The sequence below is a fragment of the Poecilia mexicana genome, unplaced genomic scaffold, assembly GCF_051168715.1.
Source record: "Poecilia mexicana isolate PSO_F unplaced genomic scaffold, ASM5116871v1 scaffold_5, whole genome shotgun sequence".
Taxonomy (NCBI): domain Eukaryota; kingdom Metazoa; phylum Chordata; class Actinopteri; order Cyprinodontiformes; family Poeciliidae; genus Poecilia; species Poecilia mexicana.
In genome coordinates, this window is record NW_028263374.1 from 23414639 (window position 1) to 23441963 (window position 27325).

The following is a 27325-nucleotide window of genomic DNA, read 5'->3' on the forward strand; positions in this document are numbered from 1 at the left end:
TTATGTTTCTATGTCCCTTTCTTAAAGTGCCGTTCACTTAACATTGTCAGAGTGAGGTATAAAAAAAAATACAATTCCTGTGCAAATTTTGTACTTGAAATTCCCATCATTAGAATGGAGTTTATTATTATTGTAAATGAAACCAAAATCAATAACATGACATCTGTGCAGCTTTAGGAAGTGGCAGCATTTGGAAATGTCACTGGGTTTTTATCCCGATGGATGTAGAATGAAAGCTATTTCAGTTTGTACAGGGATGAAGTGAGACGAAAAGAAAAAGTTCAGATATTGAGGACGAGTCACTGCGCAGGACAGAGTCTGAGAGAAATCAGATCAGATGAGCCATCAGTGGCTCCTGCAGGACGTCTGAGGAGAATCTAAATGTTTCAGGTCCAGTTCGGCTCTCATGTTTATATTCAACAAGAAGTTCCTGTTCTGTTTCTCCAAACCATCGCCGGGCCTCACTCCTCACTGATGCCGTGCTCCCACGCCACCTTAGCTTGTTCGTCCTTGGTCGCTGCTATTATGGGCTGGGAGATCTTGCGTGGCATCGGCCGAGGTACAGCCGGGCGCGGCGGTCCGGACTGGGCCATCAGGGGGTCCTCCTCAGGGATGCAGCCCTCTCTGAGGTACGGTTTAGGCGGGAGGGCAGGAGGGGGCTCATGGAGATGGTAGAGAGGTGGATTGTGGGGGATGTAGTGAGGGTGGAAGTGGTGGTGGTAAAACTGGTGTTGCTGCTGCTGCAGCCCATCCGGCTGTGGAGCTCCAGTGCAGCCCAACCCTGCAGCCTGAGGCTGGATCTGGTAGCCCACCTGGGCCGGGTTGACTCCTCCTGGGGCCGAGTTGCTGCGGCAGGGCGGAGATTTAACTCCCTCCAGGACGTCTGGCTCAGACATGCTGTATCTGACGGGCTGATAGGGAGAGTCCAAGTCTTCCTGGTCGGTGGTCCAGGCCTGGCTGCTGGGGACGGACTCCAGGGTGTCTGTGCGGCTGGCCGGGGGGTCTGAGGAGGAGGTGGCGCCGCCAAAGTTGCTCTCGCTGAGGGAGGAGACCCCCGAGCTGGCGCTGCCCGAGAGTGTGGAGTTACTGCCATCCAGGACGGACTGCGGACTGGTGGGCGAGGCAGGTATAGGGTGCAGGGGAGACTGGGGAGACAGGAAACAGTTATAAAAAACGATTCATGATCATCATAACTGGGTCTGTCTCTAGATTTAATAGAATATTCAAACTGATCAAAAAAAGTTTAAAAAAATTAAAGGAAGTTGTTTTTATCTGGGATAAGAAACCAAATTATTCACAACAACAAAATACACATGAAAGTTAAAACCACATCTGGAAAGAAAACAGGAAAACACAGAAATTAGGACAAGAAAATCTGATTTCCTGTGTCGATCTTCATCTTGTCAGTCTGTTAACTGATCACAGTTTAAAACTCAATCATAACAATTTATGATTAAAAAAGCGCAATACATTTATTTATGTGTTTCTTAAGGGGAGTAAGCAGACAGACATCCAAGCATCCAAGCTAACAGCAGGAACTGGGAGCAGTAAATGGAGGAGAAGGAGGAGAAGGAGGGTACCTTTCTTAAGGAGCGCGCAGGGAGAGCTGGAGGGAGGTCGCTGACCTGGTGGTGGAAAGCATCAAAGTGCATCGACAGGTGTTGCCCTACAGGGGGAGACACAGCAGGACTGACTGAAAAATCCACACTCGCATCTCAGAGGAGGAAGGAGGGAGAAAGATGGAGTGAAGAGGCAAAGAAATGATGACAGAGGAGAGGAGGGAAAAGAGAAGAGAGGGTGAGAGGAGGAGCAGGAGGAAAACTAAATCAGTGAGGAGGTGGAGGAGTGTGTGATGGAGAGGAGGGACTTAAATCTAATCTTTTAAAGTTGATATTTTCTTGAGCAAGTCAGGATAGATCTATGAGCTGTACGAAGCATGTTTACATTGTTTGCACAAAATCATTCATACATAATGAGGTTGTAACAATGCAGTGCTGGTGGAATGTGACTCAACAATCTGGATGTTTTTGAAACGAATCATTTTCCACTAACACCAACTTATTACCAAAAAACATCTGGATGTTTGTTTAAATGCTTAGGCTGTTTTTAGAAGCAGTTGAGAAGTACAAAATGTACAAAATGTGAATTTTGCATAATAGATACCGTTAAATAAAGCCAGTTTTATTGGGTTCCTGCTTTTCCACATGTAAATATCTTATTCTGAGTTCACTTTCTACTTTTCTTTTTAACTCCTTTCTGTGAGATTAATTTGTTATCCCAGTGTGGAACATCATAAAGATAATCACAAATGTACTGCAGAAGGATGGGAAGCTTTTATTTGGAACTTCAACTGCAAGAATATAAGTTGAAATGTTGAAAAAGCATCATGAGGATCTAAAATCAGCATCCACAAGTGAATCAGTGAAGAAATACTCAAGCAAATGAGCAGACAGATGGATGCAGCCACAGCTTCATACCATGAGGAACGTTCCGGGGGGGAACCGGTGGAGCCAACACGCTGCCAACATGGGAGGAGACGAAAGGCAGGGCCTCCCTGGTGCCGCTGTCCAAACTCCAGCTGCTGGGAGTGGTCAGGACTGCAGGAGATACAGAGTGGCTTAAAAGAGCTGGACCCCTATTTAGTATCATTCATATTTCACAGAGATAAGTGTAAGTTTGGTTACCTTTCTCAGCCACAGAGAGGTTGGGGTCACTGCAGGGCTTACAGGGGCCGATCACCTGATGAAACAAGGCTCTCTGAAAGTTTGGTGGCTGGAAGAAAGTCGGAGACCAATGAAGGCAACCACATAGATATGATATTGTCTTAGTGAAGTGCCTTTTGTGGCCAAAACCCTGAAAACTGAAGCTAGTCTTCAGAGATGTGATGTGGGTCGACATAAACTCTGTTTTTTAAATGATCAAACCCTCCATCCTGCCTTTGTACCTGTCCATTCTCTGTGATGTTGGAGTACATGGCGCTGCTCGGCCTCTCTCTGTGGGGCGGCAGCAGCATCAGCATCTCTCGGTTGTGTCTGTATTTGTCTGGCAGAGAAGGAGAACCCACTGGAGTCAAAGATGAACGATTAGATTAGAGAGAAGAAAACAAAATGTCACAAACATCACAAAATACAAAACTTAAACACACAAAGCTTTTTCCTCTTTGTGTGTCTGAGGATTAAATCTCTCTTGCAACATTTTAGTGCAGTGACTGAGCTGCTCACCTCTCATTGTGGACGGGGTGGAGTTTATCATCTGAGACGGAGCAGAGTGGGTGGAGCTAAGACTGGAAGAGGAGGGACTGGCCTGCAGAGAGAAACAAACAGTTTAGATCTAAAATAATAACTACTGAGGGAGAAACTGATGTTTTCCTGAAAAAAATAGATTAGTATGAAGCTGGTGTGTTGAAATGATTCAATGGAAATATGGTGGCATCTGCTGGTAAACCTTAAGCATTGCATCTGCAAGACATAAAGATCAGTAGCACAGCACAGCTGTATAAAGAAACAAAACTGACCTGCATGCGATAGAAATCCTCTGGATGCTCCACCACCATGCCGTCTGCCAGGATCAGCAGGTTTCCTGCCTCACTGGAGGTAGAGGAGAGAGAAGGGGAGGAAATGCGAACTGGAGTCAAAACAGCAATGGGACTGGGAGAGGGAAAACCAGGAATATTATAAATAAAATTAATACAAGAGGAATTGAGTTAGGAATAGTCAGAAGGAAGACGGACGAAAGAGAGAGGAGCCATGCAGATTGCAGAACAACAAAAAATAGGCAAAAAGAGGCCAAAACAGCAGAAAATATTCATGCAAGTGAAAAATGAAAATAATCAGCAGCAATCAGAACATGCAAGGAGTCAAACACAGATTGATATCAATTGGGAATGAAGACAGAGAGAGAGAAAATGGTGTAAGTTCAGGAAGTGTGATATGAACAGAAGATTATAAAGGAGAAACAGCAGATGGCAGTGATTAAAGAGAAGAAGCTTTGTGTCTTTAAAACCTGAATTTCTTCAGAGTTTACCTCTGACAATAAAAACTAACTTGGCCTCTGCTGAATCAAATGCTGCACATTTTTTTAATCCTGTATGCAGCTTTGGAGGTGAAAGAATGACTACAAGGAAGGAATAAAGCTGAGAAAATTCACACCTTTTCACCTCTAATATGATGAGCCATGAACAAGGTTTGGATACTAAGCTAAAATATCTACCAAAGGTCACTTAAATTTTTTTTTGACAATTATTCATAAATCAGAAGCTTACTGTACATTTTTAACAAGTTAAAAAGTGAGACCTTTAAATAAACATAGGCAATACTATCCATCTTTGAATTATTTATGTTCTAAGCTGAAGCTGCAGACCTGCAGTTACTCTGGATGATGATGTGACAGCAGGATTGTGGAACAGATGAGTTACAGTGTTAAAACTCACTGAAAGGTAATACAAAGCTGAACCATGTGTGTGTGTGTGTGTGCGTGTGTGTGTGTGTGTGTGGTGCAGACCTGTGTCGGTGCACGAGTTTGAAGCTCTCTGGGCTCATGGGGTTGTGAGAGGCCAGGATCCCTCTGTTGACTCCAGAACCAGACTTATCAAAACCAGGTGGGCCCTGAAACGCAACATAGAAGCCCTGCTCCGATTATTCATACCGCTCCTTCATAAACACACATTCTGAGATTAAAATCAGAGAAAATTACATCAAAAAGGCTTTTCAGAAACATTCATGGCTGTTTTGGTCTGACCAGGCAGAACTTTAACACCTGAAAGAATCATTTATACATTCAGGAGGTGAAATGTTCAAAGTTGAAAGAGTTTAGACTCAAAGCGGTGATGTCTTTGCTTCAGGCAGAAGAACATCCTCTTTGAAGAACCAGCTAATTAGGTTCCTTCAGCACATTGATTCATCCTCCATGATATGATAAAAGAAACCTTCCTCCAGACACACGGCTGATTTAGGTTTGTTTCATCATATTAAGGCTTGTAAAAAGCCCACAAAATTACTACTGAACAATAGTTCTGCTTCAGATTCTCTCCTTACATCATTTCTTTCAAGCATGGATGATAAAAGCTTCACATATGAAATTTAAAGCTCTTCTTGTGCACTCACATGGCAGAGGCTGCTCCTCATCATCTGGAACTGATCGATCAGCTTCTTGTGCAAGGGACGCATTTCTGGGTGCACCAACTTCTCGTGTACAGCCAAGCCCACCCCTAGGATGTGAACCTGTGAGAAAACCAAAAGAAATGTTTTAGTAAGTGATGAGAAGGAGTGATGATTTCTTTCTTATTTACTCAAACATCTTAGCTATAAAAGAACTTGTTTTCTATCTGTTGAATTAGTCTGAAATCACTGTGTGCTTAATATTCTAGTTTCTGAGTCCTAGCATACCAGTCATAGCATATTTTTTATGTATTGAATAAAGGTTTAGAGATTTAATTAATCAGAGTAGCTACATTAAATCTATATACTTTGTTTTCTCTTGAATAGACATCTACAGCTGAAGACTGCATTCTACTATTCTTTATTGATTCATTGGATCTGTATTATGTTACCTCTGACTTGTTTCATTTGTTTATTTGTTCCAATGTAAATGTTAAACCTCTGTGTGTTTTCTTACACTGGTTCCTCCTGAAAAATAAATGCAAACCTCATGGCGCTCCCTGATTAAATAAAATATAAGATGTAAAGTGTGGATCTTGTGTCACCTGCTCCTGCATGAGGTCTTTGAGTTGTGTGATCTTCTCTGTGTCTTCAGGGTGGCTGGTGATGTACTCCTTATCAAAGAAAGCCTGTTGGACAGAAAAAATAGGTTTGTTTTTAATGGCAGCAGGATTACTGCTAATATCTGCAATTAGCTGAATATATTTTTATAACGCTGTGATACAAGTCTTTGTTGTTAAACTACAGAATCAAACCCACTTTCATACACCAGCAGTAATAAGATATACACCTTTCACAGACTCAAAATTAAACCCATTATTTCAAAAGGTGGTTGGAGGATCTTAACAGCTCATGGTCTCCATATTAACACAAAGATTTCATTTGGACTCCTAAAATAAGAAGAGAGCCACAATAAAACCTGAGCAGGGAAACTTCATGACAACAATAAACTCTCATTACAGAACAAAGATGGCAGGACAGAGAAGGACTCATTAGAAGATGAGTGTTAATGTTTATTTTAAGGTTTTCTTTTTTCTCAACCTCTTGATATCTGGCGATGCCTCCGTTCACGGCGGCGTCGATGACTCCGTTCAGCGTCATGCTGAGCAGGTTGATGTTCCCATGCAGCTGCTTGTGTTGGTACTGACTGATCAGAGTCCGCAGCTCCTGGTTCTTATTTTCCACCACAGAGACGGCGTTTTCCAGTGGACTCACCTCCACCTGCAAACAGCAATGCAGGTAGAGACATAGACATGGATAAGAACAATAAATAATACAATTATTTCTGACTTCCTCATAATACATAAAGTGTCACACATTGTTTTAATTTTGTTAAACACATTTATAAGAATAATTAATTTTCTAATTTCATAAATTTCCACACTTTGGTTTCTAGGACAACTTTAGGATAACTTTTAAAATACAAGTACAATGTTTCACTATAATCTTTTCTAAATCTTAAATATATAAACAGTAAACACCAAGAAAAACTGGGCTGTATTTACATATTATGTAAAAACAAAGCATTTAATTCCACTTTGGGATCATTACAGTATTTTTGAATTGAATTGAATGAGACATATCAGCCCAAAGAGTTTATTTCTCTAAAAATTACAATTCCTATGTTGCATCACTTGAGTGGTGACTTTCAAAGAAACCTCTACAGGTGCATGTAAACACTGCTGATGTACAGACTATGGTTACACTGAAAATGTTCAATTCAATACTTTACATTGTAGCTGGAAATAAACCCTTTGTCCACAGTGTTTATGAAAATCTGAGATTATAAAGATGCTTATTCTGACTTGTGAAATGCCACAACCAAATTCAATATTTGTTTACAATTTTAATTAACTGAATACAAACCCTGATTATAGTTTAACTGCCCAAATTACCAAAATGTTCATTTTGCTGTAATAATAAATGTAAACAATGTAACATCCTTTGAGTTCATGGGGTTTTCTATAACAGTTATCATTGTTAAAATTAATTGTGTGCATAAATAATAGGGCAAAAACTTGCACAGTAAATAAATTTAATTAACTCACCAGTTCTCGCTTGTCAACCTCAAACCAGCGCGAAATTCCAGGCAGAGGATGAGTGAGGATCAGAGTCGTCCTTTCAATCCAGAGACTCTGAAAAATAAAACACACACATTAATTCTAACTATCCTGAATCTATAGAGCTCCAGCTCAAGTTTACTTTACCTTAAATCTCACTAATAGTAGTTTATTTAAAATAGTGCACTAAGCCTTTTCACCTGCAATAAGAACCATTTATTTTTTTATTCTTTGCTTTTGTACTGCAGGAACATTGTGACACATCTACCTTGGCAGAGACAGGCACCAGCAGAAAATGTAAAAGTTTATAGTGTATTGACTAAAAGGCTAAATATAAGTATATCAAGCAGTTAGTATTTGGTACATTTATTGCCCATCCTGTTTGTTTCTGTGGTTGATTTTTTTTGGGGGGATGGGGGCGTGCAAGGCAAAGTTTTATTTTATTCTTTTACATTTTGGTTGTTAAAAAAATAAAATAAAAAAAAATAAAAAAAATCAAGATTCTTTGCCAATAAAAATATTTGGTAACACTTTATTTGAAGGGGTTTGCACAAGACTGACATGCCACTGTCACCTGCTATCAACATGAAGGAGTCACTATAAATGTTTACGACTGTTGTTGTGAAGTCATTCGATAAATAATGACACTTGTAATGTAAATGTGCATGAAAACTTGCATTAAAAGTCCATTAAAAGTGTCATTATTTACCAAATGACATTTTAAGACAACAGTCATAAACATTCATAAAGACTCCTTCATGCTATAACAGGTGTTATATCATGTTTATGACAATGTCATGTCAGTCTTATTCACACCCCTTCAAATGAAGTGTTACCAAATACTTTAAGAAAAACCATGTACATACTGAAACAAACTCTTCTGTGTTCACCTTAAACTCGTTATCTCTGTCTTTGGGTCCTTTGTGGAACGGCCGGTCGTAACGAAATCGCCGAACGTTGTTCACCCGGTAGAAGCTCTTGATGCGGTCTGGAACTCTGTCCATCTGAAGGACGGTGACGCTTTCAGGAACCGGTGCCACTGCGTAGATCTGGAGGTCTGAGCCCAGGAGGTTGAGGTCAAACATCAAGTCAAACATGGAGTTCACACTTAGATGTTGGCAACAGCATTTGTAAGACATGTGAAGATGCTGAAGTGTTTAATCTGAAGGATACACTGCGCATCACACTGCAGAATGGCCTCATCTGGCTGATTTGGATGCTGCATTGCAATAGCTTGTGGGAATTCTCCCAGCATCCTTTGCTGGAAGGCTTCTAACCTCTCATAGTCATGGCCACGGCAGACAAACTCTTTGTTCTGTCGTGAACAAACAAAAAAGTTAGTGTTGTTGTTCCAGAGGAAATGCACATCTTTCCATCTAAAATAACTTTAATGCTCGACTTATTTAAGCTTTAAAATAATTTCATCGTTCTAAATATTAAACTCACTCTGAGGAAGAAAGGAAACTTCCTGCCGTAGAATCCCACCCTGAAGAACTCCGGCTCCAGACGCTGCTGCTCCATAATGTTGTCATAATATGCTGCTTCCATTTTCTACAAACACAAACCAATAAATATTTACACATATCTCACATAAATGAAAAAATAGTGTATTACTACACTAAAATATAAAATTGATGTGAAAAACTAGTATCACGACAATAAGGATGCCTCCTCAGTATTGCTGGTGTTTAAAACTGAATCTGTAATACATTCTGATATTGCTGAGGTACGTTATTAATTACTAAGTTAGTTAATTATGGTCATGGTTTGTGTTGGAGCTCACCCGTATCCAGCTGAGGCTCTGGTAGTCGTAGAGAGACTCATACTGGAAGGCCAGTTCTCTGCACAGAGGAATACCGTACTCCCAACACTGGAGGAAACACAGAGCACTGAATTAAGTCTCTGGGCATTTTTCTATAGGCCGAGTGTGAGAACGGACCTTTCCCTTGTTGAAATAGTGGATGACTTTGCGGCAGAGTCCTTCCTTTCGGTGCCACTCAGTCTGAGCAGGATAATGCAGGAACTCTTTAACTGGTCGCTCGTCCCAGTGCAGCAGCTCCCAGTACAACAGCAGGGTGAATGCAGCCTCTGCACCCAATCAAAATGCATCAGTAACACATTTATGACTTTTTATATGTGCATAATGTTGGTTAGACGTTTTTGTACCAGTGTAGTTCTCAGCCTGCAGATGCATGTCACACAGTTTGTGGATGTAACGGATGTACATCTCCTCTTTGTTAATTTCAGACTTGTAGAAATTCTGCAGGACAAAAACAATCACTCTTCTTGTTAGTAAAAAAAAAAAACATACAGAAAAGAATATGAGCTTGACATAGTCTTACAAGAAGGTTCACTGTGCAGCCAATCTTCTTGTTTTCTGTTTCATCTCCTTTCATACAGTCCCTGCAAAAAAGGATACCAGAATTTAAGGTCAAACCTATTGTTCAATAAATTTCTGATTTCTCTGGTGTATTTTTTTTGACAATGCTCTGTACACTGATTACAAAAAAATATTTTAAAAGCATGTGTTACCATGTGTTGTTAAAACCACTATAATATTTTACCTGTAGTCCAGCAGTCGCTCCATTAACCGCGTGACCGATGTAACAAATGAGATTCCTGTCTCTCTCCACGTCTCCTGCTCAATCTTCTCCAACAGACTGAGAAGAAAACATGTAAGAATCAGGTAGATGTGCAAAACATGAACTGTTGCGTTTTACAGGCTGGCGACACAATTAGCGAGCTGCTTATCATTTTGACTTTAGGAAATTATTTTGCATTTAAAACTCAAACATAACCTCCCTGCATATGTGCTGTTCGGTTTTTCAAAACGTTTACATGAAGATGCACAAAAGTAAAGGGATTCCCAGATAAAATTACAACAAAAATCAACAAAGAAGAAACGGTAGGCGAGCTCCACGGAAGTAAAGAAGTAAGAAAGATGAACTTTGCCTCAAATACAGAAAACACTTTCTGTGTTGGAAACACTTTTTGCTCTAAGAACTGAGGTTTAGTAGAGGGAACCTCAGACGTCACACAAAGCTGAGGGCCTGGGGCAAAAGCCCCAGCTAACCTCCCCGCCAGAAGTGGATGTACCTGTTGTAATATAATGTTGATCAAATAAGAAAAGCATTTCTGTTAAAGCAGTTTTTACTCCTTCGTGTCCTCTTTCAGGACAACCTGCAAGCTCACGGATTGTTTGACCACAGTTATAGTCTGATTGTGTTCATTAGCATTTTAACTTCACTTCTATTCATGGGATTTTAAAGTTAAACAACATGTTTGCTAACTACAGATCAGAACATGCAAGAGTTTAAATACCATTTTTTCACTGAAGCTACAGTTTAAACCTTTAAAAAGTAAAGATAGCATGAATATGTGGAGAAAAGTGAGACATAATTACTGTATGGTTTGGTAATTTGGTAAGTATTCTGGTGACTCAGGCGTTTTGAGGATTGTGATGAAGCATGGCGTTTTGCACCTCAGTGTAATAATGCTGGTCAGAAATGGAGCAAAAACTACAATCTATGCTTGAATCCTGCAGGAATTTTATTGTTTTATGTTTTCATCACAAGTTTCCATTTACCTGTGTGGTAAATAACAGTCAGTCAATTACAGTCGAGCTAAGCTTGTAAAAGAGCGCTTTTTAATCCCTTCATAGGGTGCTGGTCTGTTAGGTCTTTAAGCTACTGACCTGAGACATTTGTAAGTTAAGAAAATTATATAGAATTGATGATGAACATCATTTAATTTTCATCTTTTTTGTTTGCGTTAGTCAGTCTTCCACCTGTGCAAATTATACGACTATAGGCTCACACCACCAACATACAGACATCTTCTGGATAACATGTTAAACTTTTAATGTTAGCAGCATTGATCTCTGTGTATGTGATAAGGTTACCTGGGATAGGGCCCAAACAGCTGGGTTCTAGTCCCGCAGCAAAGAGCAAAGCAAACAGCAGAGAGGAGTGTTAGAGCAGAAGAACTGAGAGTTAATTTCTTTTATAACAGAGGAGAGTAAGAGAGAACAACAGGTTTAAAAACTTAGCCAGGTGGGAGTTAAAGCACAAACAAACTGTGTTCCTTACAGCAACCCGAACAGCTCTCTGTAGTTCTCGTCGCCCTTTCCCTCCGACACCAAACTGTCCAACTTGTCAATTAGTTCAGCTTCCACCTGAACATTCAAAGAGAAATAAACCAACTCTCTGTGTGCAGCTTTATAACAGAGCAGACCTGTGCTGCTTCTCGGATGTGACCATGGGAAATCTGAGTCTGCACATGTGCCTGCATACCTGTTTGAAGTTCCCATTTTTGCGCTGCTCCCAGTCCATCATGTCGTGAAAGATCGGGATCATGATGTTCCTCACCTCCACCTGCGGGACCAGCGTCACTCCGAGGAACGGTCCGATCATCCCAGGAATGAAATGGATCTTATTCTCCCCTAAAATCAACACATGCTTTAAAATCGTCTTCAATCAGGAAACAATTTATTCTATTATAGTGAAAAAACTATGGAAAAACACGTGACTCATACATGAGTTCATAAAAGCGGTAGGGAAAAGATTATTGATGTCCATTTAAAAGAAACATGGAAAATAAAAAACTAATCTCACCCAAGTTCTGCCACATGTTGAAAAGTTCATAAGTCATCATAACTCTCATGTCGCCATACCTGCAATAAAAATAAGTTTGCTATTAAACACCAATTACTTCACTGAATAAAAAGCCAAAAAGCAGAATGAAACTGGCACAAACCACTTGCAATACCTAGACTCTCCACCAGGAGGTGTATTCAATATAGCAGGTTTTTGAGAAATGTGCTAATTAATTAAACACCAATTATTTGCTGGTTTATTTTTCTCAAATCCTATTTCAAATGCAGCTCAGAATGTTGCACAACATAATGCCTGATATTTATTTTTGGTTAATAATCTTAAATCTTATAATGGCATCTTTTATACTAAATTGTTTTCTTGTACATAAAGATAGAACAAGAACTTGAGCTTGGAAATGCAAAACAAAGTAGCTCAAACTGAAAGCAAATTTTAGTACATGCTTCTTTACTGTGGGTACATATAAAGAAACATTAAGCACAGACATTTTCCTGAGCAGCTTGCATTTTTACAAATGATGTGCAAAATATATTTAGCAACACGTTTACTTCATGAAAGGTAAAATTAAATCATCTTGTCTAAAAGCTGAAGGGATGGTCATGGTTTGTCTTGGTGGTTTTTCATGTGATTGGATAAAAAGCCACAAAGCAGAAAGAAACTCGCACGGCCACTTGTAATACCCAGACCCCCCACCAGAGGATAGAAGAAAAGTTCTGTAGTCAATGCTACAGCAGGTTTTTGAGAAATTTATTAACTCAGAGGTGGAGGTATCATAAATGTATATCAAAAATGATGTTGGTAGAAAATCACATACTTTTTCAAACCTTATAAAGTTACACAAACTCCTAATTATTAGTAGATTGCTCTGGTTTAATTTATGTGACACAATAGGTGTCACATAAAGCATTAATGTGTTGGTGATCCCAGAATTGAGCTAATTCATGGCTCTTTCCTGCAGCACTAAATTTCTTTATTTTAATGTGTGTTTAGTGCCACAGTTCAGCCAGAGATGTTCAAATTGTGTCTATTAACTGTTTTCTTTCAGTGTTTGAGGTGTTGCAAACAGAAGTGGAGAGAATTGGAGAATTAAACCAAATGTGGAAACAAATTAGCCATCTTGGGGAAAAAAAATAGATTTTCCCACATTAATGAAGAATCTCAGTGAGGTTACACCACTCAGCTCAAATATGATGCAGCTCAAATATGTGAACGTTTGCGGTTGAAAAACATATTCAACTGTTATATTTCACGTTGTGTTTTAACTTTGTCTCTTTTTTATTGGAACATAGTTTGATTGTGTTTTGCGAATCTTCTCACTTGTCTAAGATCTTCTTCCTCTTAGCAGGACTCAGGTTCTCCAGCTGTAAACTCGGCTGGTTGATGTAGAGAACAGCCAAGCTGAAGTAGGAGTTCCACACCTGCTTATGCACACATACAGGCAATGAAGCACAGACTTTTCTTTAATACTATCCCACTTTGAGTTCTGTGTAAGTCTATTTAAATAAATGTTTCAATATGGGATGCAGAAGTTATACTCATAATATTTAAATGTGTGCACCTTGAAGTCAAAGTCTGTTTCAGCAAAGTTCTTGTGCAGAGCAGGAGCGAGTTGCTGAGCTGTGGTGAGGATGATGCTGCAGAAAGTGAGCACATATATCCTTTGTGTTAGCAGCTGTTGATACTGATGTCTCCGCTGTCCAGCAGACTATTTTTTTCTCTTACTTGCTGGTGAGGAGCCTCATGATGTTCCAGTCGCGAGGAAAAATACTGAGCTTCATCAGATTTCTAAACACACACAAAATCTTCAACAAAAACTCCTGGGGGCCAAGAAAAGGGAAGTGTCAATGTTCCTCAAACAAAATCATTATTATTTTATCACCATAAAATTTAAAATATTTGAACCTCTTAACAGTTTGACTTGTCTTTGCTGCTGTTTGCATCAGATATGTCATTGCTAACATGACTGCAGGATGATTTCGTACCTTGAGCTCATCCTTGCTCTGAAAATTCTCCATCAAGTGTTGAAAGTGGATATCGGTCATCTGGCGGAGAAGCGAGAGGAGGCACGAGACGTACTCTCCCTGCCAGAAAGAAAGACAGCGACAGACATGTGAGCCAATCACATGGAAGCTGTTACCTCCGTAGCAGAGAACCAATCAGAGATAACAATAAGAGGCTCTTTCGTGAATAAAACAAAATCGTCAAAAGGTGCTGGATAGTAGTAACTATTCTTAATCAGGTAAACTTTGAAATTTACTTTTAATGTTCCAGAATGAATAGAAACATTTGTTCAATTTTCATAAAATCAGTAAAGATGATTCATTCATTTTCTGAGTGATGCTGTGGTTAATGCAACTAATAAATTGTTTTCTTTTGTTATCCTAATTTTTGTCTTCATTTCAACTTTTCTATTCCAAACACAGATTATTTTACTTAGTTTGAGATCATAAGAAGGAACAGAAAGGAAAAGTGAACATGGAAGGTTCAGGCCAAGGAATGAAAATGAAAAATAATTGATAGATATGCAACAGTCAAATGTCAACTTCATAAAGTTTTTTATTTGTCAACAATTTTTAAATACATTTTATATCCATTTCACAATTTTGTGAAGATCTTCAAGAACTCCAATAAAATACATTAATGCTTTTGTTTCTAACATGACAAAATGTAAGAAGTTTAGGGATATGAAAACTTTTGAAAATCTGTATAATAGCTACAGGATGTGAGGGAGAGCATAAGAAACATTTTCAACACTTTTAATGCCAATATTGGAGCATGCAAGCATTCCCAACAGGGATAAGCGATTGGTGTCTAATCAGAAAAGTAATGATGGCAGGGGAATAATGACTGGATGGATTAGGAGAGGGCAATATGGAAAACTATTTAAATGTTTATTCTCTGTTGACTAGAATTAAATCTTAGTGTATCAAATGTCAAAACTAATCTAAATTATAGAACAGGAAAATAACCGGGGAAACCATGTTTAATATTGCCCAGTCCTAGCAGAGAGGCAGCATGACGAGGGGCAGGCCAGGGAAGAGGGCGGTGAAGGAGTAGTAGTCATATTGTTAGTTACTAACAGTGATCTCCGCGGTGCACTGCGGACAGCGTTGACCCCTTACCGCCTCCTGCGACTGGCTCTTGCTCATGATGGACAGAAGAGTCTGCAGGAGGACGTCCAACAGAGATTCCACCATCATCTCCACCTCTTCCTGCACCGACGTGTCCTGGAGGAAGAGACGAGGAGGAAACATGGAGTGAAGGGGACGGTTTGGAAAAAGGTTGAAAAGAAAGTGGAATTGGGGCAGAACAAAGGAAAGGGGAAAGAAAAGTATCCAAGACAAATACAAAATAACAAAAAAGGATTCACTGCATTTCCCCTTTTTGTAGATGTCAGGGAAGAAAAAACATTCAGATATTAATTAGCATATATGTGTAAAAGATCATCCCCATAACTCTCTCAGTATCAATTGAAAATCAATGTCTTTTGGAAATTGGTAGCAGGAAATACGAGCGCACGGTTTGTAGAAATATTTAAAACCTAAACAAAGTAAAAATCTTTATTGCTCCCTTCAGGAAGCTTTTCTGGCTTCGGTGATACTTTAGATTTAGATAAATCTCCCAAATGAGCCTAATAAGTTCACCACTGTTTAAAAGTTTGTGACTTTTTTAGAAAATGATGTGGACTAAAATAATTTATCCTCAGACTTTAATGACATGAGAGACAACTTGGATGAACGTTCTGCATTATACTCATGTGTCTACATGGGTTACCAGTGAGCTGCTCTTGATAATGGAGAAAATGGAGCTGAGTATCCCTGAACAGATGAGCAGTTCTTTCTGTTGCCTCAGATGAAGATGGATGTGATGCAGGACAACCGGGAGCAGAATCCTCCGAGACTCTGGAGGCAAACAAGTTAAAGATTACTCATTATGGACAAATAAATAGGTTCAGTTTACAGAATGATTTCATATATTATTTGAAAACAACAATTCATAAACAAATCTGAATTTGATGGTTTCCAAAGGATCTTTTTTAGTATTTTTTTTACTTTTTTCCTAAAACATTTACATCTCCTTCTTGTTATGGAGAAAAATAAATCAGAAGAAAACTAAAATTAGGCTGAAAACTACAAGCTGTTACCAGGGAAAGAGAAGAGCCTGCTATCCACGGTTCGAGCGATGGACTGCAGCTTCACCACGTCCATCGATTGTCCAATATGCACCGTTGATGGCATGCTGCCCAAGGTCCCACGCACAAACTCTGCCACCTCCTGCACCGTGAACATCTGCAGCAGCTCGTCAAAGATGGCAGGGAAGGAGTTTAACAGCGCCGCCTAAAGAAGAAAAACAGGAAAAATGGAACAAGTGAGGAAATTAGGAGGATATTCAGATGACAGCACAGGTGAGGGTCGGGAAGATGAAGATTTATGTTAGAAAGAGAACAAGGAGGTTAATGGTGTCAGTTTCAGTGAATGTAATGAGAGAAAGGTGTCCATGATTCTGTAAAACAACCAAACAGAGCAGAATTGAGTCACCTTGAAAAGCTGATTCCCAAAATGAATCTTTTCATCACAACTCAGGTGTGCAGCTCATGCATGTGTGTCCCAATCCACAACATAAGACTCATCATAAAATGTGTTGGTTTTCAAATGGGCATTAAATATGCATAAGCCAAAAATAAATACAAGTTACCTTTATTTTTTTATTGATTTTCTACATTTTGCAAAAGAACTACTCACCTGTTTTAAAAAGGCACACAAGGAGTGAAAAAAGAGTCAACTTACAAAGGCATCTCACAAAATAAAATAAGGGAAAAAACTGTAAACCTGCAGGGAAAAAAGACAAAGATTTACCTGTATGGGTAGAAAACAAAGACACATAAACTGAGCTAAGTGGTGACCCTTGACCCTCCAGCAGTCACTGACTTCTTTATGTAAATAACTAAAGCTGCTGATAGAAATTAGGATACTTTAGGTTCACATTTTTTGCTTTCTCAGTTGCTGAAGTCAAAATTTGAGGTTGAGTAAACTGGATTTGAACATGACTCAGGAGATGTAAAGTTCATAAATCTGTTCACGCAGCCTCAACAGTCCAAATGTGCACAATAGTCAGGATTTTAGCCTTTTTCGTGTATCTAAATTGTCTGTATTAACACTCGTCTGATCACTTCAGATAAAAAACTTCAGTCAAAAGCAAATCTTGAACTACTCTACAGGGATAATTGCCAACTATTAGCTCAGCTCAAAAACAGATTTACTTGTTACTCTTGAATCATTCTACAGTATCTGTATATTTTAAATTTGAAAAACATACATCTTTTGGTGATCTTTTAAACTGGTGATACTAGTAGGTCTCCATGTTTTTTGCAGATCTTTCAACATTTTTCTTTTACTGCCCTTTACTTACTTTCTCATTCATATCTAATAGTTTTAAGTTATTTTTTCTTCTATATTCACTGAGGATAATGTGACTTGGAGGGGAAGACTTGTTAGTTGTTGCTGTTAGAGGGAATGTATTAACATAGGTGAGCATGGTGTAATGGGTTTTGTGTAACAGTGGGCATGATTTGTCAGTGCAGAACAAACATGACTGTGTTGGAATGTGTGAAACCAAACATGATGTGTGTGTTTGGTGCTTTATTAGGCTCACAAACAGCTCAAGACATGAACAGGAACTCTGGGCTTCACACAACAAACTGGGAGTTGCTGCTTTCTTCCAAACGTCTACTTACTGACAACGAAGGCGGCCGCAGAGCGTTGGAGCTCCAGGCCTGAGAGCAGCTAGATGGCCCGCCACCAAGAACCTGCCCTGGGACGGGGGCCTGGATCTGGCCCAGGGCAGAGACTAGAGCTAAGGGGCCCGCAGGCCCAACGCAGGGGCCTGGAGTCTGATTGGGGCCGGGGCAAGGCTGGGAGCCCTGTGGTGTGCGGGTAAGAAGGAGGTCCAGGGGAAAACATCAGGACCCAATGGAGGACAGTTAGAGGGGATTGAAAAAGAAGGTGATGCGAATAAGCAGGGAAAGTAGAAAAAAGGTGTAAAAGGAGAAAAAGTTAAATTAAAAGCAACTAATGCAAAACAGCTGGGGTAGAAACTCTACAATAACACAAGTCAAACTAAATAAACATTTATGGCACTAGATGTTATAAAAGCAAATTAAAGTCTTGTGTAAAGCATAATGAAATAAGCTGAACAAATGAGTGAAGCAGTGACATTCAGTTCATTTAAAAGAATGAAAGATTTGAAGTAAAAAGGCAGTGTTCAGTTTGTGCGTTAAAAATGTTTCCCCTCACCTGAGTGAATATGAGGGTCTCTGAGTTGCGGCTGTCCAGGCTGAGGACGAAGCGGATGGACTGAAAGAGTTCCTGGATGCTGATTCGAAACTGCTCCTCCTCCATCCCGCAGGTGGCCCGCGAGTAGAGGATCCGAGACTGGATGATGAACTTGAACAGATACTCCAGAGCCTGATAACAGTTTGATGTTTAGGACAGAAAAACATATGAGAGATACTTAAAAATATATATAAACACACAGAAAACAGCTTGAATAATATGCAAGAGAAGTTTGCTTCAAAAATAGAAATACATTAAGTAAACAGTTAAAATTATCCTCATAGTAAAAATGTGGTTTCAATCTAGGTTCTAGATGAAGAAAATTGGATTTGAATGAACTACAACTCAAAAGAAATTCAGCAGACTGAATCCAGTCGTTTTCATTTAACTGCAGTATGTTGAGCATAACCTTAATAAGAAGGAAACATCACAAACTAGTTTATACACAGTTTGTAAAATAAATTAAAATCCTGTAACAAACACAAGCTAAAAACAGCTGAAGCACACAGAGACTTCAAAAAGACGAATTAAGAATTAGGAGCCAAAGCTGCAGAATATGTCAAAACTATTCTCAATAATTCATGTCGTCCACTTCTACATGACAGTGTGATTCATTTGAGATGGATGTTTGAGTCTGGTGAATATTTCAAACTGCTCAGCAGCTTTGTTGAATGAAAGTGGTACAGTCTGCAGGGCCTACAAAAATGGTCCATCTATTTTAAAATAAATGCTTGCTATTCTTTGTCAGCAGACAGAGCAAGGACACAGATATAATATTATCCTAAAGAAAACAGAGCATTTATTTTCTTTGTTTTTGGCTTGGTTTGGTTTAGGAAAAGCATATTATTTACAGAAACTGTACAAATCAACAAATGACAAGCTTGGTTACAATGGAGCATGTAAACATATTTGACAACTTACAGAACTGCATTTACTTTTCTTAGATCTCATTTATTTAGTGTAACACGTGAACTGCTTTACGGGTGGTTCTACTTTGACAATCTGAGGTATAAAAGCTGTGAGTTTCCGCTCGTTCTTACCCTCATTGCTTCCTGAATGTGGTCCTGTCTGACCACCTCTGCAGAGCGGTCCATGTACCATTTCAGACAGCGAATCAGCTCTCTGGAAAACAAACAATAGTCACAGCACTTGTCTTTACAACAGCTACACTCACATGCTGTTATTACGTGGTGCAATTAATTTATCAAACCAGGTGGCCAAGTAATATCTCTCAGTAAACACAACTTCACTTAATCAGAGGAAGTTGACTTTGACTATTAATTTTTATTTCATTTTCAACTGCTTGATTTAGTAGATCTTTACGACAAAGAAGAAACGCTTAATTAAAAAACTTGCAGTATTTTATAAATAAGCCAAACTTTCTCAGCTCAGTGAAATTTAATTTCCATCTCTTGCAGTGTCTCATTGTCATTATTTTAAGTATTTTTTCAGATCATCAATTTGGAGAATAGATCATGTTTTCACCCTTAGTTGAAGGAACACAGTTGGAGCCAGAGGCAGAAAAACTCACTTGTAGGCCAGAGCTCCTGCAAAGTGTTTCTGGATATATGTGTCCATCACCGGCCTGAAGTGGTAGTATTTACTGTCCCTGAGCAAGTTAATGATAAAAACCTGGAAGACAGAGGTAAATCTGTTAATAAAGTATTAATAATAATTATAAATAATAAGCAATAAGCTTTGCAAAAGGTAAGAGAAAAATGAACAGAAGATAAATAGTTGTACCAAATGTTGAAGCAAACTGTGATTTTATATAAACATGTTAAAATATACAGAGTCTTTACTCAAATCTAATTGCTTTATTTCCTTTAACAAACTATCTTACCAATGACTGGAACACAAGGGGTCCATATTTATCTGTGTTGTCATCCAAGATGGAGAATAATGTGTCCAGAATATCCTGAAGAAACTGTAAAAAACACAAACAAATAGTAACTCATGTTTCTCTGCAATCAAAAAGGCAGGTGCTTGGGTTCCCTGAAGAACGACGTGATCCGGCATGCTAATGGAAAAACAAGGAAATGATCTGCTTTAACATGAAACATAAAGTGGGCAGATCTGAGGAGGGTCCTGGTGAATTCAAACTTCTCCCATTTCCAAAAAAAGTGTAGCTTTTCTAAACTCTTAATGTTTTTCTGTCCTTCAACAGATCAGTGATTTGATAAAGTCTGATGTTGGATGTCTACAACAAGTTTCTTTGAATTCATGGCAGATTTTTGGTATGACACACAAGGTCAACTACAACTTGTACAATCATTTTGAAGCATGATCAGTGGAAATCAAAATGCATCTGAGCTCAACTTTGAGTGTTTCACCAAAGGGTGTGAATACTCATGTGTCTATTATGTTTCAATGTTTACATTTCTTACAAAAAAAATGAAAACTATGCAAAGCTCTGCTTCAGAAAAACTCTAAAATATAACAAAAAGAGGAAAAAAATCAAATGATGTGAAGACTTACAATGAGCATTAAACATATAATAAAAACATGAATAAGTTGATATGATAGTAGTGTAGTCTGCTGGGAGCTTTGTTTATCTACAGTGGGTCAAAATGTTGAGTTAGTTTTGACTGCAGACTGATACAAAGGTCACTGTAGGAGTATTTGCAGAGAAACACTGAGTGAACATGACAGCCAGATGGTCTTCAACAAGCCAACATCAATACAACTTCAAAAGAATTACTTCAATCTTTACAAAACTGTAAAAAAATAAAATAAATAAAGTACAGTCAAATTAAACTGGGTTGAAATGTGCTGCCAACATTTTCACACCTCAGATGATGTGAGCTGTCAAACAGTGAAAATCATTCCTTTAACAACACATCTGGGACAAGGGCAGCCTATTATCACCTGGGGGACATCACACTACAGCAGGGGAAGCCGGTGAGCTGAACCCAAATAAAAGACAAAAGAAAGCTGTTAATCTGTCAGGCTAAATGGAAAATTAAAAAAAAATATGACTGACATACTACAGAAATGATACTTAGTTGCAGTTTCTCACTGCTGGAACCACAAACGTCATGATCATAAGACAAGTATTTGGATGTAATAAGAATTATGGGCACAAACAGAGCTTTCCTCCTCCCTTTTGTTGTCACAGTGAACCTCACCTTGACTATTTCTTCACCACTGACGTGTCGCAGGCGCCCAAGGATGTCCATGACCCGGTCAGGATGGGCCTTCCACTTAAGGAGAGCCAGGAGGTCCACTGAGAAAATAATGGAAACATAATAAACACAATGATGAAGTGACCCAATGAAATACTGATTATGACATGGTTGGATTAATAACTTTAGACAGAATCAGGAAAATATGACAACTCAAAAAGTATTTAAAGTAAACAAATATGTTGAGCTGTGAAGAGGCGGTTTGCCTTTACAACATGTTAGCAGTTCATTGCCAGCTATAGACACCTTCCCCATATGCTGCGTCACCAAGTCTAGCTGAGGATCTACTACTTTGTAAATTTGATTGCTGGTCCTTCACACCTCACACAGAGGGCCCCCCCCAAACTTCCCACCAACACCACCTTAAACCTCCACACCCCTCACCACTGTCGGCTCTACAGATCACAGATGATGAGAATTGGGTCTTCCAGTGTCTGAGTGTGTAGAAGGCCCAGGTCCATTAGGAAACTCCCCTTTCTTAACAACTTGACCCCATCTTCACTGATATCTTTAATTCTCTCAGACTGTGTGAGGTTTCCATCTGCTTAAAAAGCTCCACCATCATCCCAGTCTACATAAACACACCATCACAGGATTAAATGACCACAGGCCTGTTGTGCTGACGTCTGTGGTCATGAAATCCTTTGAGTGCCTGCTGCTGAAGCATCTGAAAGACATCACAGGCTCCTTTTTGATCCCCCTGCAGTTTGCTTACCAGACCGACAGACTGGTAGAGGATACAGTCAACCTGGCTCTACACTTTGTCCTGTGCCACCTCGACCATCCAGGGGCATAAACAAGGATCCTGTTTAGCTCTGCCTTCAACATTATCAAGTTAGAAATCCTCCACCAGAAGCAGCAACAGGTTAGGCTGGGAAGCATCTTTTCCAGCTTAACATCAACATCAGTATGATCTTTCCCCACTCCTCTTCTTCGTGTATAAAAATGGCTGCACATCAACCGATCCATCTATAAAATAAGATTTATAAAATTCCTGAATGTTGACACCACCGTCATTACTCTGATCCAGTACAGTGATGAGTCTGCACACAGAGAGGAGGTGGATAGGCTGGTTCACTGGTGCAGTCAGAACCACCTGGAGCTAAACCTAGTAAAGATGACGGGGGACTTCAGGAGAAACCCCCACTCCCTGCCCTACAACACTGTCAACTGTGGATAATTTCCAGGTCCTAGGATCTGTTTTCCAGTTTTCTCAGGAACCCCGACGGTCCTCACACATCCACTCCATCTGAAAGAAGGTCCTGCATAGATTTCTGCTGGTCAGCTACTAAACTGTCCTCTTCCAGTCTGTCCTGCATGTCTGTGTGGTTTGGCTCATCCACTGTACAATAGAGGTCCAAACTGCAACTAACAACTTGGTGCCCCTGTGAGGATCATCAGGACTGACATTCCCTCTGTTCATAACCTGTTCAGGTCTCAGGCCAGTATTTAGGTCAAGCCATCCTCTGGTCGGTGCCACAGAGCGCTATAGCAAAAACTAGCCGTACAGAGACAGTTTCTATCCCCAGGTCATCTGTCTGCTGAACTCAATGAATACCTCACAGGGTAGTCAGCTTCTCAGCTGGAAACAAATACTGGTGGGAAGTATCCTTATTTAATAAGTGTTTTTGTTATATATTGTAGCGTGCTGTTTGTGACTATAATGTGAGCGATGAAAACTGAAGTCACATTCTTTCGTTATATTTGAGGCCTTAGTGCCTTATTTCAGAACATATTGAACAAAATTATGCTAAGCATCGACACTGTGGATGTTTAGTAGGCCTACTATGAAAAGATTCTGTTTCCCTGTAAAACTGAGATGTTTTTAATGTATTTATTAACATTTTTTATAACTGAAGGAAGATTTAATTTTCTGATAGCGGATTTAAAAGCTACTGGATTAACCGGTTACCGTTCTGAGTGAGTTTGGTGGAGGAAAGCTGCGTGGCGATCCAGAATGTCTCCTTGGTGCTTCGCTGGAAGATGAGGCTGGACGGGATGTTGGGGCAGCTGTTGAAGTCGTCCTTACAGCATGGAAGGCCAAGATACAGGGCGTGGTTACTGAAGGTTGTGTTCTCATCACACTAAACCCACAAAGAAGAAAAAGAGGATGGAAAGGTAGAGAAATTTAAAAACAAGTGCTCTTGTTTTAATGCCGATTTAAATTTCAACTAATAAAATCAAAAGAAATCTGATTCACTTTTTTAATCTAACGCGTGTATTTTGAACTGAACAGTATAGTGAAAGCCTGGAAGTGCAAAAGAACTGGATATTATTTCCAGACTAAAGTCTATAATAGAAGAAGAAGATGAACAAACATACGAGTATGCAGCGTTTTTCTCTGACCTTGTAGACGTACAGCTCATGGCTCTCGTCAGATAATGTAGTTCCATCCTCTCTCATCAGAGGGGTGAAGGCAAAGCCATAAAGTTTTTTCTCTCCTTTATCTTTTGCTGTACAGTGAGAGAAAACAGGGAGGAAATAGAAATGTAAAAGGAGAGAAGCAATGAAAGTTTTACTGCTGTAACACCCAGCAATAAAAATACTTATTAAGAGCTTTGGGAATTGCCAGTTTATGATGTCATGGTTACCTTTGATTTAGCATTCACCAATAATATGTTTCACAGTCTTATTTATAACAAGTTTCTCACTGCCAGCTCTGTTAACCCACTGAGGATACGCATAACACACTCACTTGAGCAATGTCTGAACTCAAAGCGGAGGTGGGAGCCTCTGAAACGATCGATGGGAATCGGCAGCTTGATCACTTCACTCCAGCGAGGGCTGTTGTTGTGGTAGAGGACAAAGGAGCGATACTCCGGGATGTTGGGCTCCCCTGAACCCAGACTGATGCAGTCCTGCAGGGGGAGCCAGAGAGTTTGTGCAAACAGACAAACATGAAAAAAAGATGCAATAACTGCAGCTTTAAGCAGCTCATTTTTAGATGCGTGAGGTGTTGTTGATTGGGAACAGTAGGTTGGATTAATGTTAAGTATTTAAATATATTTATTGGTTCAATTTTAAACATAATTCTACCCCCAGATCATCTGTCTGCTGAACTCAATGACGGAGGTAAAAAGAAGTTTGAGGTTAACTGCGGAAATGCTGTTTCTTTCATCCCTTGCAAGTTGCTGTTATCTCCTCTTCTTACATTACTGATATCAAACTGAGCAGCATATGTATGTAGGATCACTTTCATACCTTCAGCACTTCCCCATCTGCGTAGATGACATACATGGTCACTTCGATGTTTTTCTGAACACTCTTCCCTCCTCTCTCGAAGTCTCCTCGCTCCAGAGTCAGGTACAGGTCATTACGGATGTCGCCTGATTCCAGGAAAGGATACAAAAACAACAATTATAATAACATACAATTAACCGTTTCAGTCTGTTCACATTTAAAAACTATAAAACATATTGTCAAATACAAAGACAGGGTCTAAAGGACACACGTGTCCTCAAGCACAGACTAAATCTCAGACACATTTAAAGCTGAATATCTTTAACGTACAGAAGACAAATGACCTGTGTTATCCTGTGTGGATTCATTTGTCATTTTAAGCTCGTCCTTACAGAGGAAGTGTCACCTCTAATACATCAGGTTGGGCGTTAAATACTCACTCCATCTCTGCCGGAGGGGAGGAGTGCTTACTGTGTGTGAAAGAGGTGTGAAAGACCCTTTGGCATGTTGTGTTTTTTACAATACAGCCCTGCTGTCTCCGCTTTAGAGGACAGGTTCAGGGTTAATGTTACTCCCTGTGCTTATTTGGGTAATTTCTGAAAATATAACACAGTAAGTTGGGGGATAAATGTTAAATTCTCATTATAAATACACATAAAACAAAATAGGAAGGATCTGATGCCACAGACACGGCTGTGTTATTCCATGTGAGAGAAGCTAAGTGCAGTTTAAGTGCACCTGAAGGCTAAGATTGCTTGTTGATATATTTTAAGATTGAAATCAGTATATGGAAGTTATCAACAAATTAACAGGTCAGAATGAAAATATGTGCTCTATAAACTCACAAGACGAGGGTCACAATAGTATGTGACAGACAGGATGCCACTTGTGTTAGCAAAATGTTTGTCCTGTAGGACAGAAGGTTTGACTGTCTAGTAAATTAAAAGCCCACATATCTGACGGAGGATATTTATACATTAGTAAGAACCTTGAAAAACAGAGATTTTACTAGAAAGTCACTTGATGCATTCATAAGAAATCCACTGAGGTCAAACATATTTACATGACCTGTCATAGTTACGCGTCGATCTCATATTTCGTTCATGCTGCAGCAGCGCGCATGGATTTATTTTTCCCTTCTCACTGTGGTGAAGCTTCATAAAGCCGTGTTAAAATAAAACAAAGACAGGGCAGTACTTGTTGAAGAGTCTGAAGTACCATTGAAACTGTTTCTGCATTTTGATGAAGAACATCTGTGAAACATCTCAAACGTTGATGTTAATGTTTTGTTACAAAAAGGAAGCAAAAAAAAGCTGAACTCAAAATGTAAACTGAGCAGGTCAAGTCTTGGAATAAATGAACCAAGTTATTAAAAAACAATGCAGTCTTTTGTGAGACTTGAGCAATATAAAATGTCATGTAGTGCCTTAGGTTTTGACTGAGGATTATGTTTGGGTCGTTGCACAAAGCTATTTGTAGATACCAAATGTATGCAAACAGGAGTTCTTCTAATTATCAAACAAAATACAGAGGCACATTTATTCTGAAAACAGCTCACCTGGGGAAATGGCATTTATCTAAACTGGGAGTTTGTCCACACATTTAGGGGAAAGCCAGCCCCATTTAATATGTGTTTATATAAGTTTTAACCAGAGCAAATTTAAATTTTAAAGGGAACTTTTGCATTCTTTCAGACAGCATGAAAACATATTTTCTGTTGAAAGCTTTGTGTAATTTTGATGCAAAGGAAGTTTTACAAAGTAATCATTTTGAAACTTGATATCAAAGAGATTTATCTAGTCAGAGGTTTTGTAGGTTTTAAGAAAAGGCTTGTCAGGTTCATCCGCTACGGCTAGATTGATAAAATCAGCAACCTGGTGCAAGAAGTGATGCAAATTGCTCAGATCCAATGACCTTGACAGGCATTATTGATCCTATGTGTATTTAGCGCCGTCTGCTTCAAGAATCTAGTGCCGAAACAAAGCAAATGCTGTTAACCGTATTTACACCATCAACCCATTTCAAATCCATGCAGAGACAATGCTGGCACAAACTGATGCTAATATTATAAACTCTGAAAAGACATCAAATGTAAGAGGGGCCCATGTGTCCCCATAATAAATATCCAGTTCATTTTTTAAATTAAGTTGTATTACTCAAAATACCCTTTCCAAAAGTCAAATTTGGAATTCTTTCACTTCTAATATTTCCCTGATGTTGATTATTGTGCTGTGCTCAGACAGAACCTAAAAATAAAACAAACAGTGTGGGTGGACACGTGTTACTGGAGCACATTGTGCAGGATGTGACTCACCTGGCATGATGACATCTGGGAATCCCAGTTTCCGAGTGATGGCTACCCCCCTGCTAAAAATGAGAGGGTTTTCTCTGCGGACCTGCTCCATGTCACCTCTGAGCAGCTGCAGGGAGATGATCAGTCCTGCAGGATTTCATGAGGAGAAGACTTGAGAATAAGTAACTTCACAGAAAAATAAGAGAGCAGAACAAAAGCAGAAATAAAAGAGAAAAGGATGAAAGGCATATGTAAAGAAAAAAAAAACTTGGCCAATTAATTTCTAAAGAAGAGCAAAAATAGCTGCATTTCTGCTCTTAAAAACACAAGCGCAAACCGAAATTAAATACACGAGTAATTACTTAATTGCTTTTATACAGCCGGTTTTAATTCTCAGATCTGAGAAGAACTCCACAGATTTCACTGAGGCAGTCTCAAATGACATTTCAGATCGAACCAACCACAAAGTTCAGTTAAAATGTGTCACACTTTGTGGCCACAGGAGC

The 27325-nt window shown here is 39.3% G+C and overlaps 1 protein-coding gene across 3 annotated transcripts; it reads right to left on the minus strand.

Moving 5' to 3' along the window:
• Positions 1 to 27325, minus strand: LOC106928630 (dedicator of cytokinesis protein 3-like). 3 transcript variants are annotated; one of them, XM_088005761.1, is made up of 41 exons: positions 26841 to 27325; positions 24548 to 24672; positions 24042 to 24204; positions 23693 to 23799; positions 23259 to 23430; positions 21290 to 21387; positions 20005 to 20088; positions 19693 to 19793; positions 19202 to 19283; positions 18123 to 18293; positions 15974 to 16166; positions 15604 to 15731; positions 14952 to 15056; positions 13812 to 13910; positions 13552 to 13646; positions 13388 to 13463; positions 13147 to 13247; positions 11830 to 11888; positions 11509 to 11657; positions 11305 to 11390; positions 11118 to 11144; positions 9781 to 9876; positions 9559 to 9619; positions 9383 to 9476; positions 9156 to 9304; positions 9000 to 9086; positions 8663 to 8767; positions 8390 to 8531; positions 8107 to 8273; positions 7205 to 7291; positions 6198 to 6377; positions 5702 to 5785; positions 5103 to 5219; positions 4501 to 4604; positions 3515 to 3587; positions 3222 to 3303; positions 2945 to 3063; positions 2685 to 2772; positions 2478 to 2597; positions 1581 to 1666; positions 1 to 1145 (listed from the first exon to the last, which is right to left on the minus strand). In XM_088005761.1, exons 1-41 carry the CDS (start codon positions 26929 to 26931, stop codon positions 462 to 464), a joined length of 5037 nt encoding a protein of 1678 aa, XP_087861887.1. In that variant the 5' UTR covers positions 26932 to 27325; the 3' UTR covers positions 1 to 461. The 3 variants fall into 3 exon arrangements, with proteins under 3 accessions (XP_087861887.1, XP_087861886.1, XP_087861888.1); XM_088005760.1 differs by having other exon boundaries at positions 4501 to 4625; XM_088005762.1 differs by lacking the exon at positions 11118 to 11144 and having other exon boundaries at positions 4501 to 4625.

Bases quoted from the DNA above. Each gene is read 5' to 3' on its own strand.
- LOC106928630 (XM_088005760.1), bottom strand. From the start codon at position 26,931: ATGGAGCAGGTCCGCAGAGAAAACCCTCTCATTTTTAGCAGGGGGGTA. The intron at 9,620-9,780 runs GTAAAATATTAT...CCTTTTTTGCAG, and splicing joins GAGCGACTGCTGGACTACAG to GGACTGTATGAAAGGAGATG. The intron at 3,064-3,221 runs GTGAGCAGCTCA...CTTTGACTCCAG, and splicing joins CACCCCGTCCACAATGAGAG to TGGGTTCTCCTTCTCTGCCA.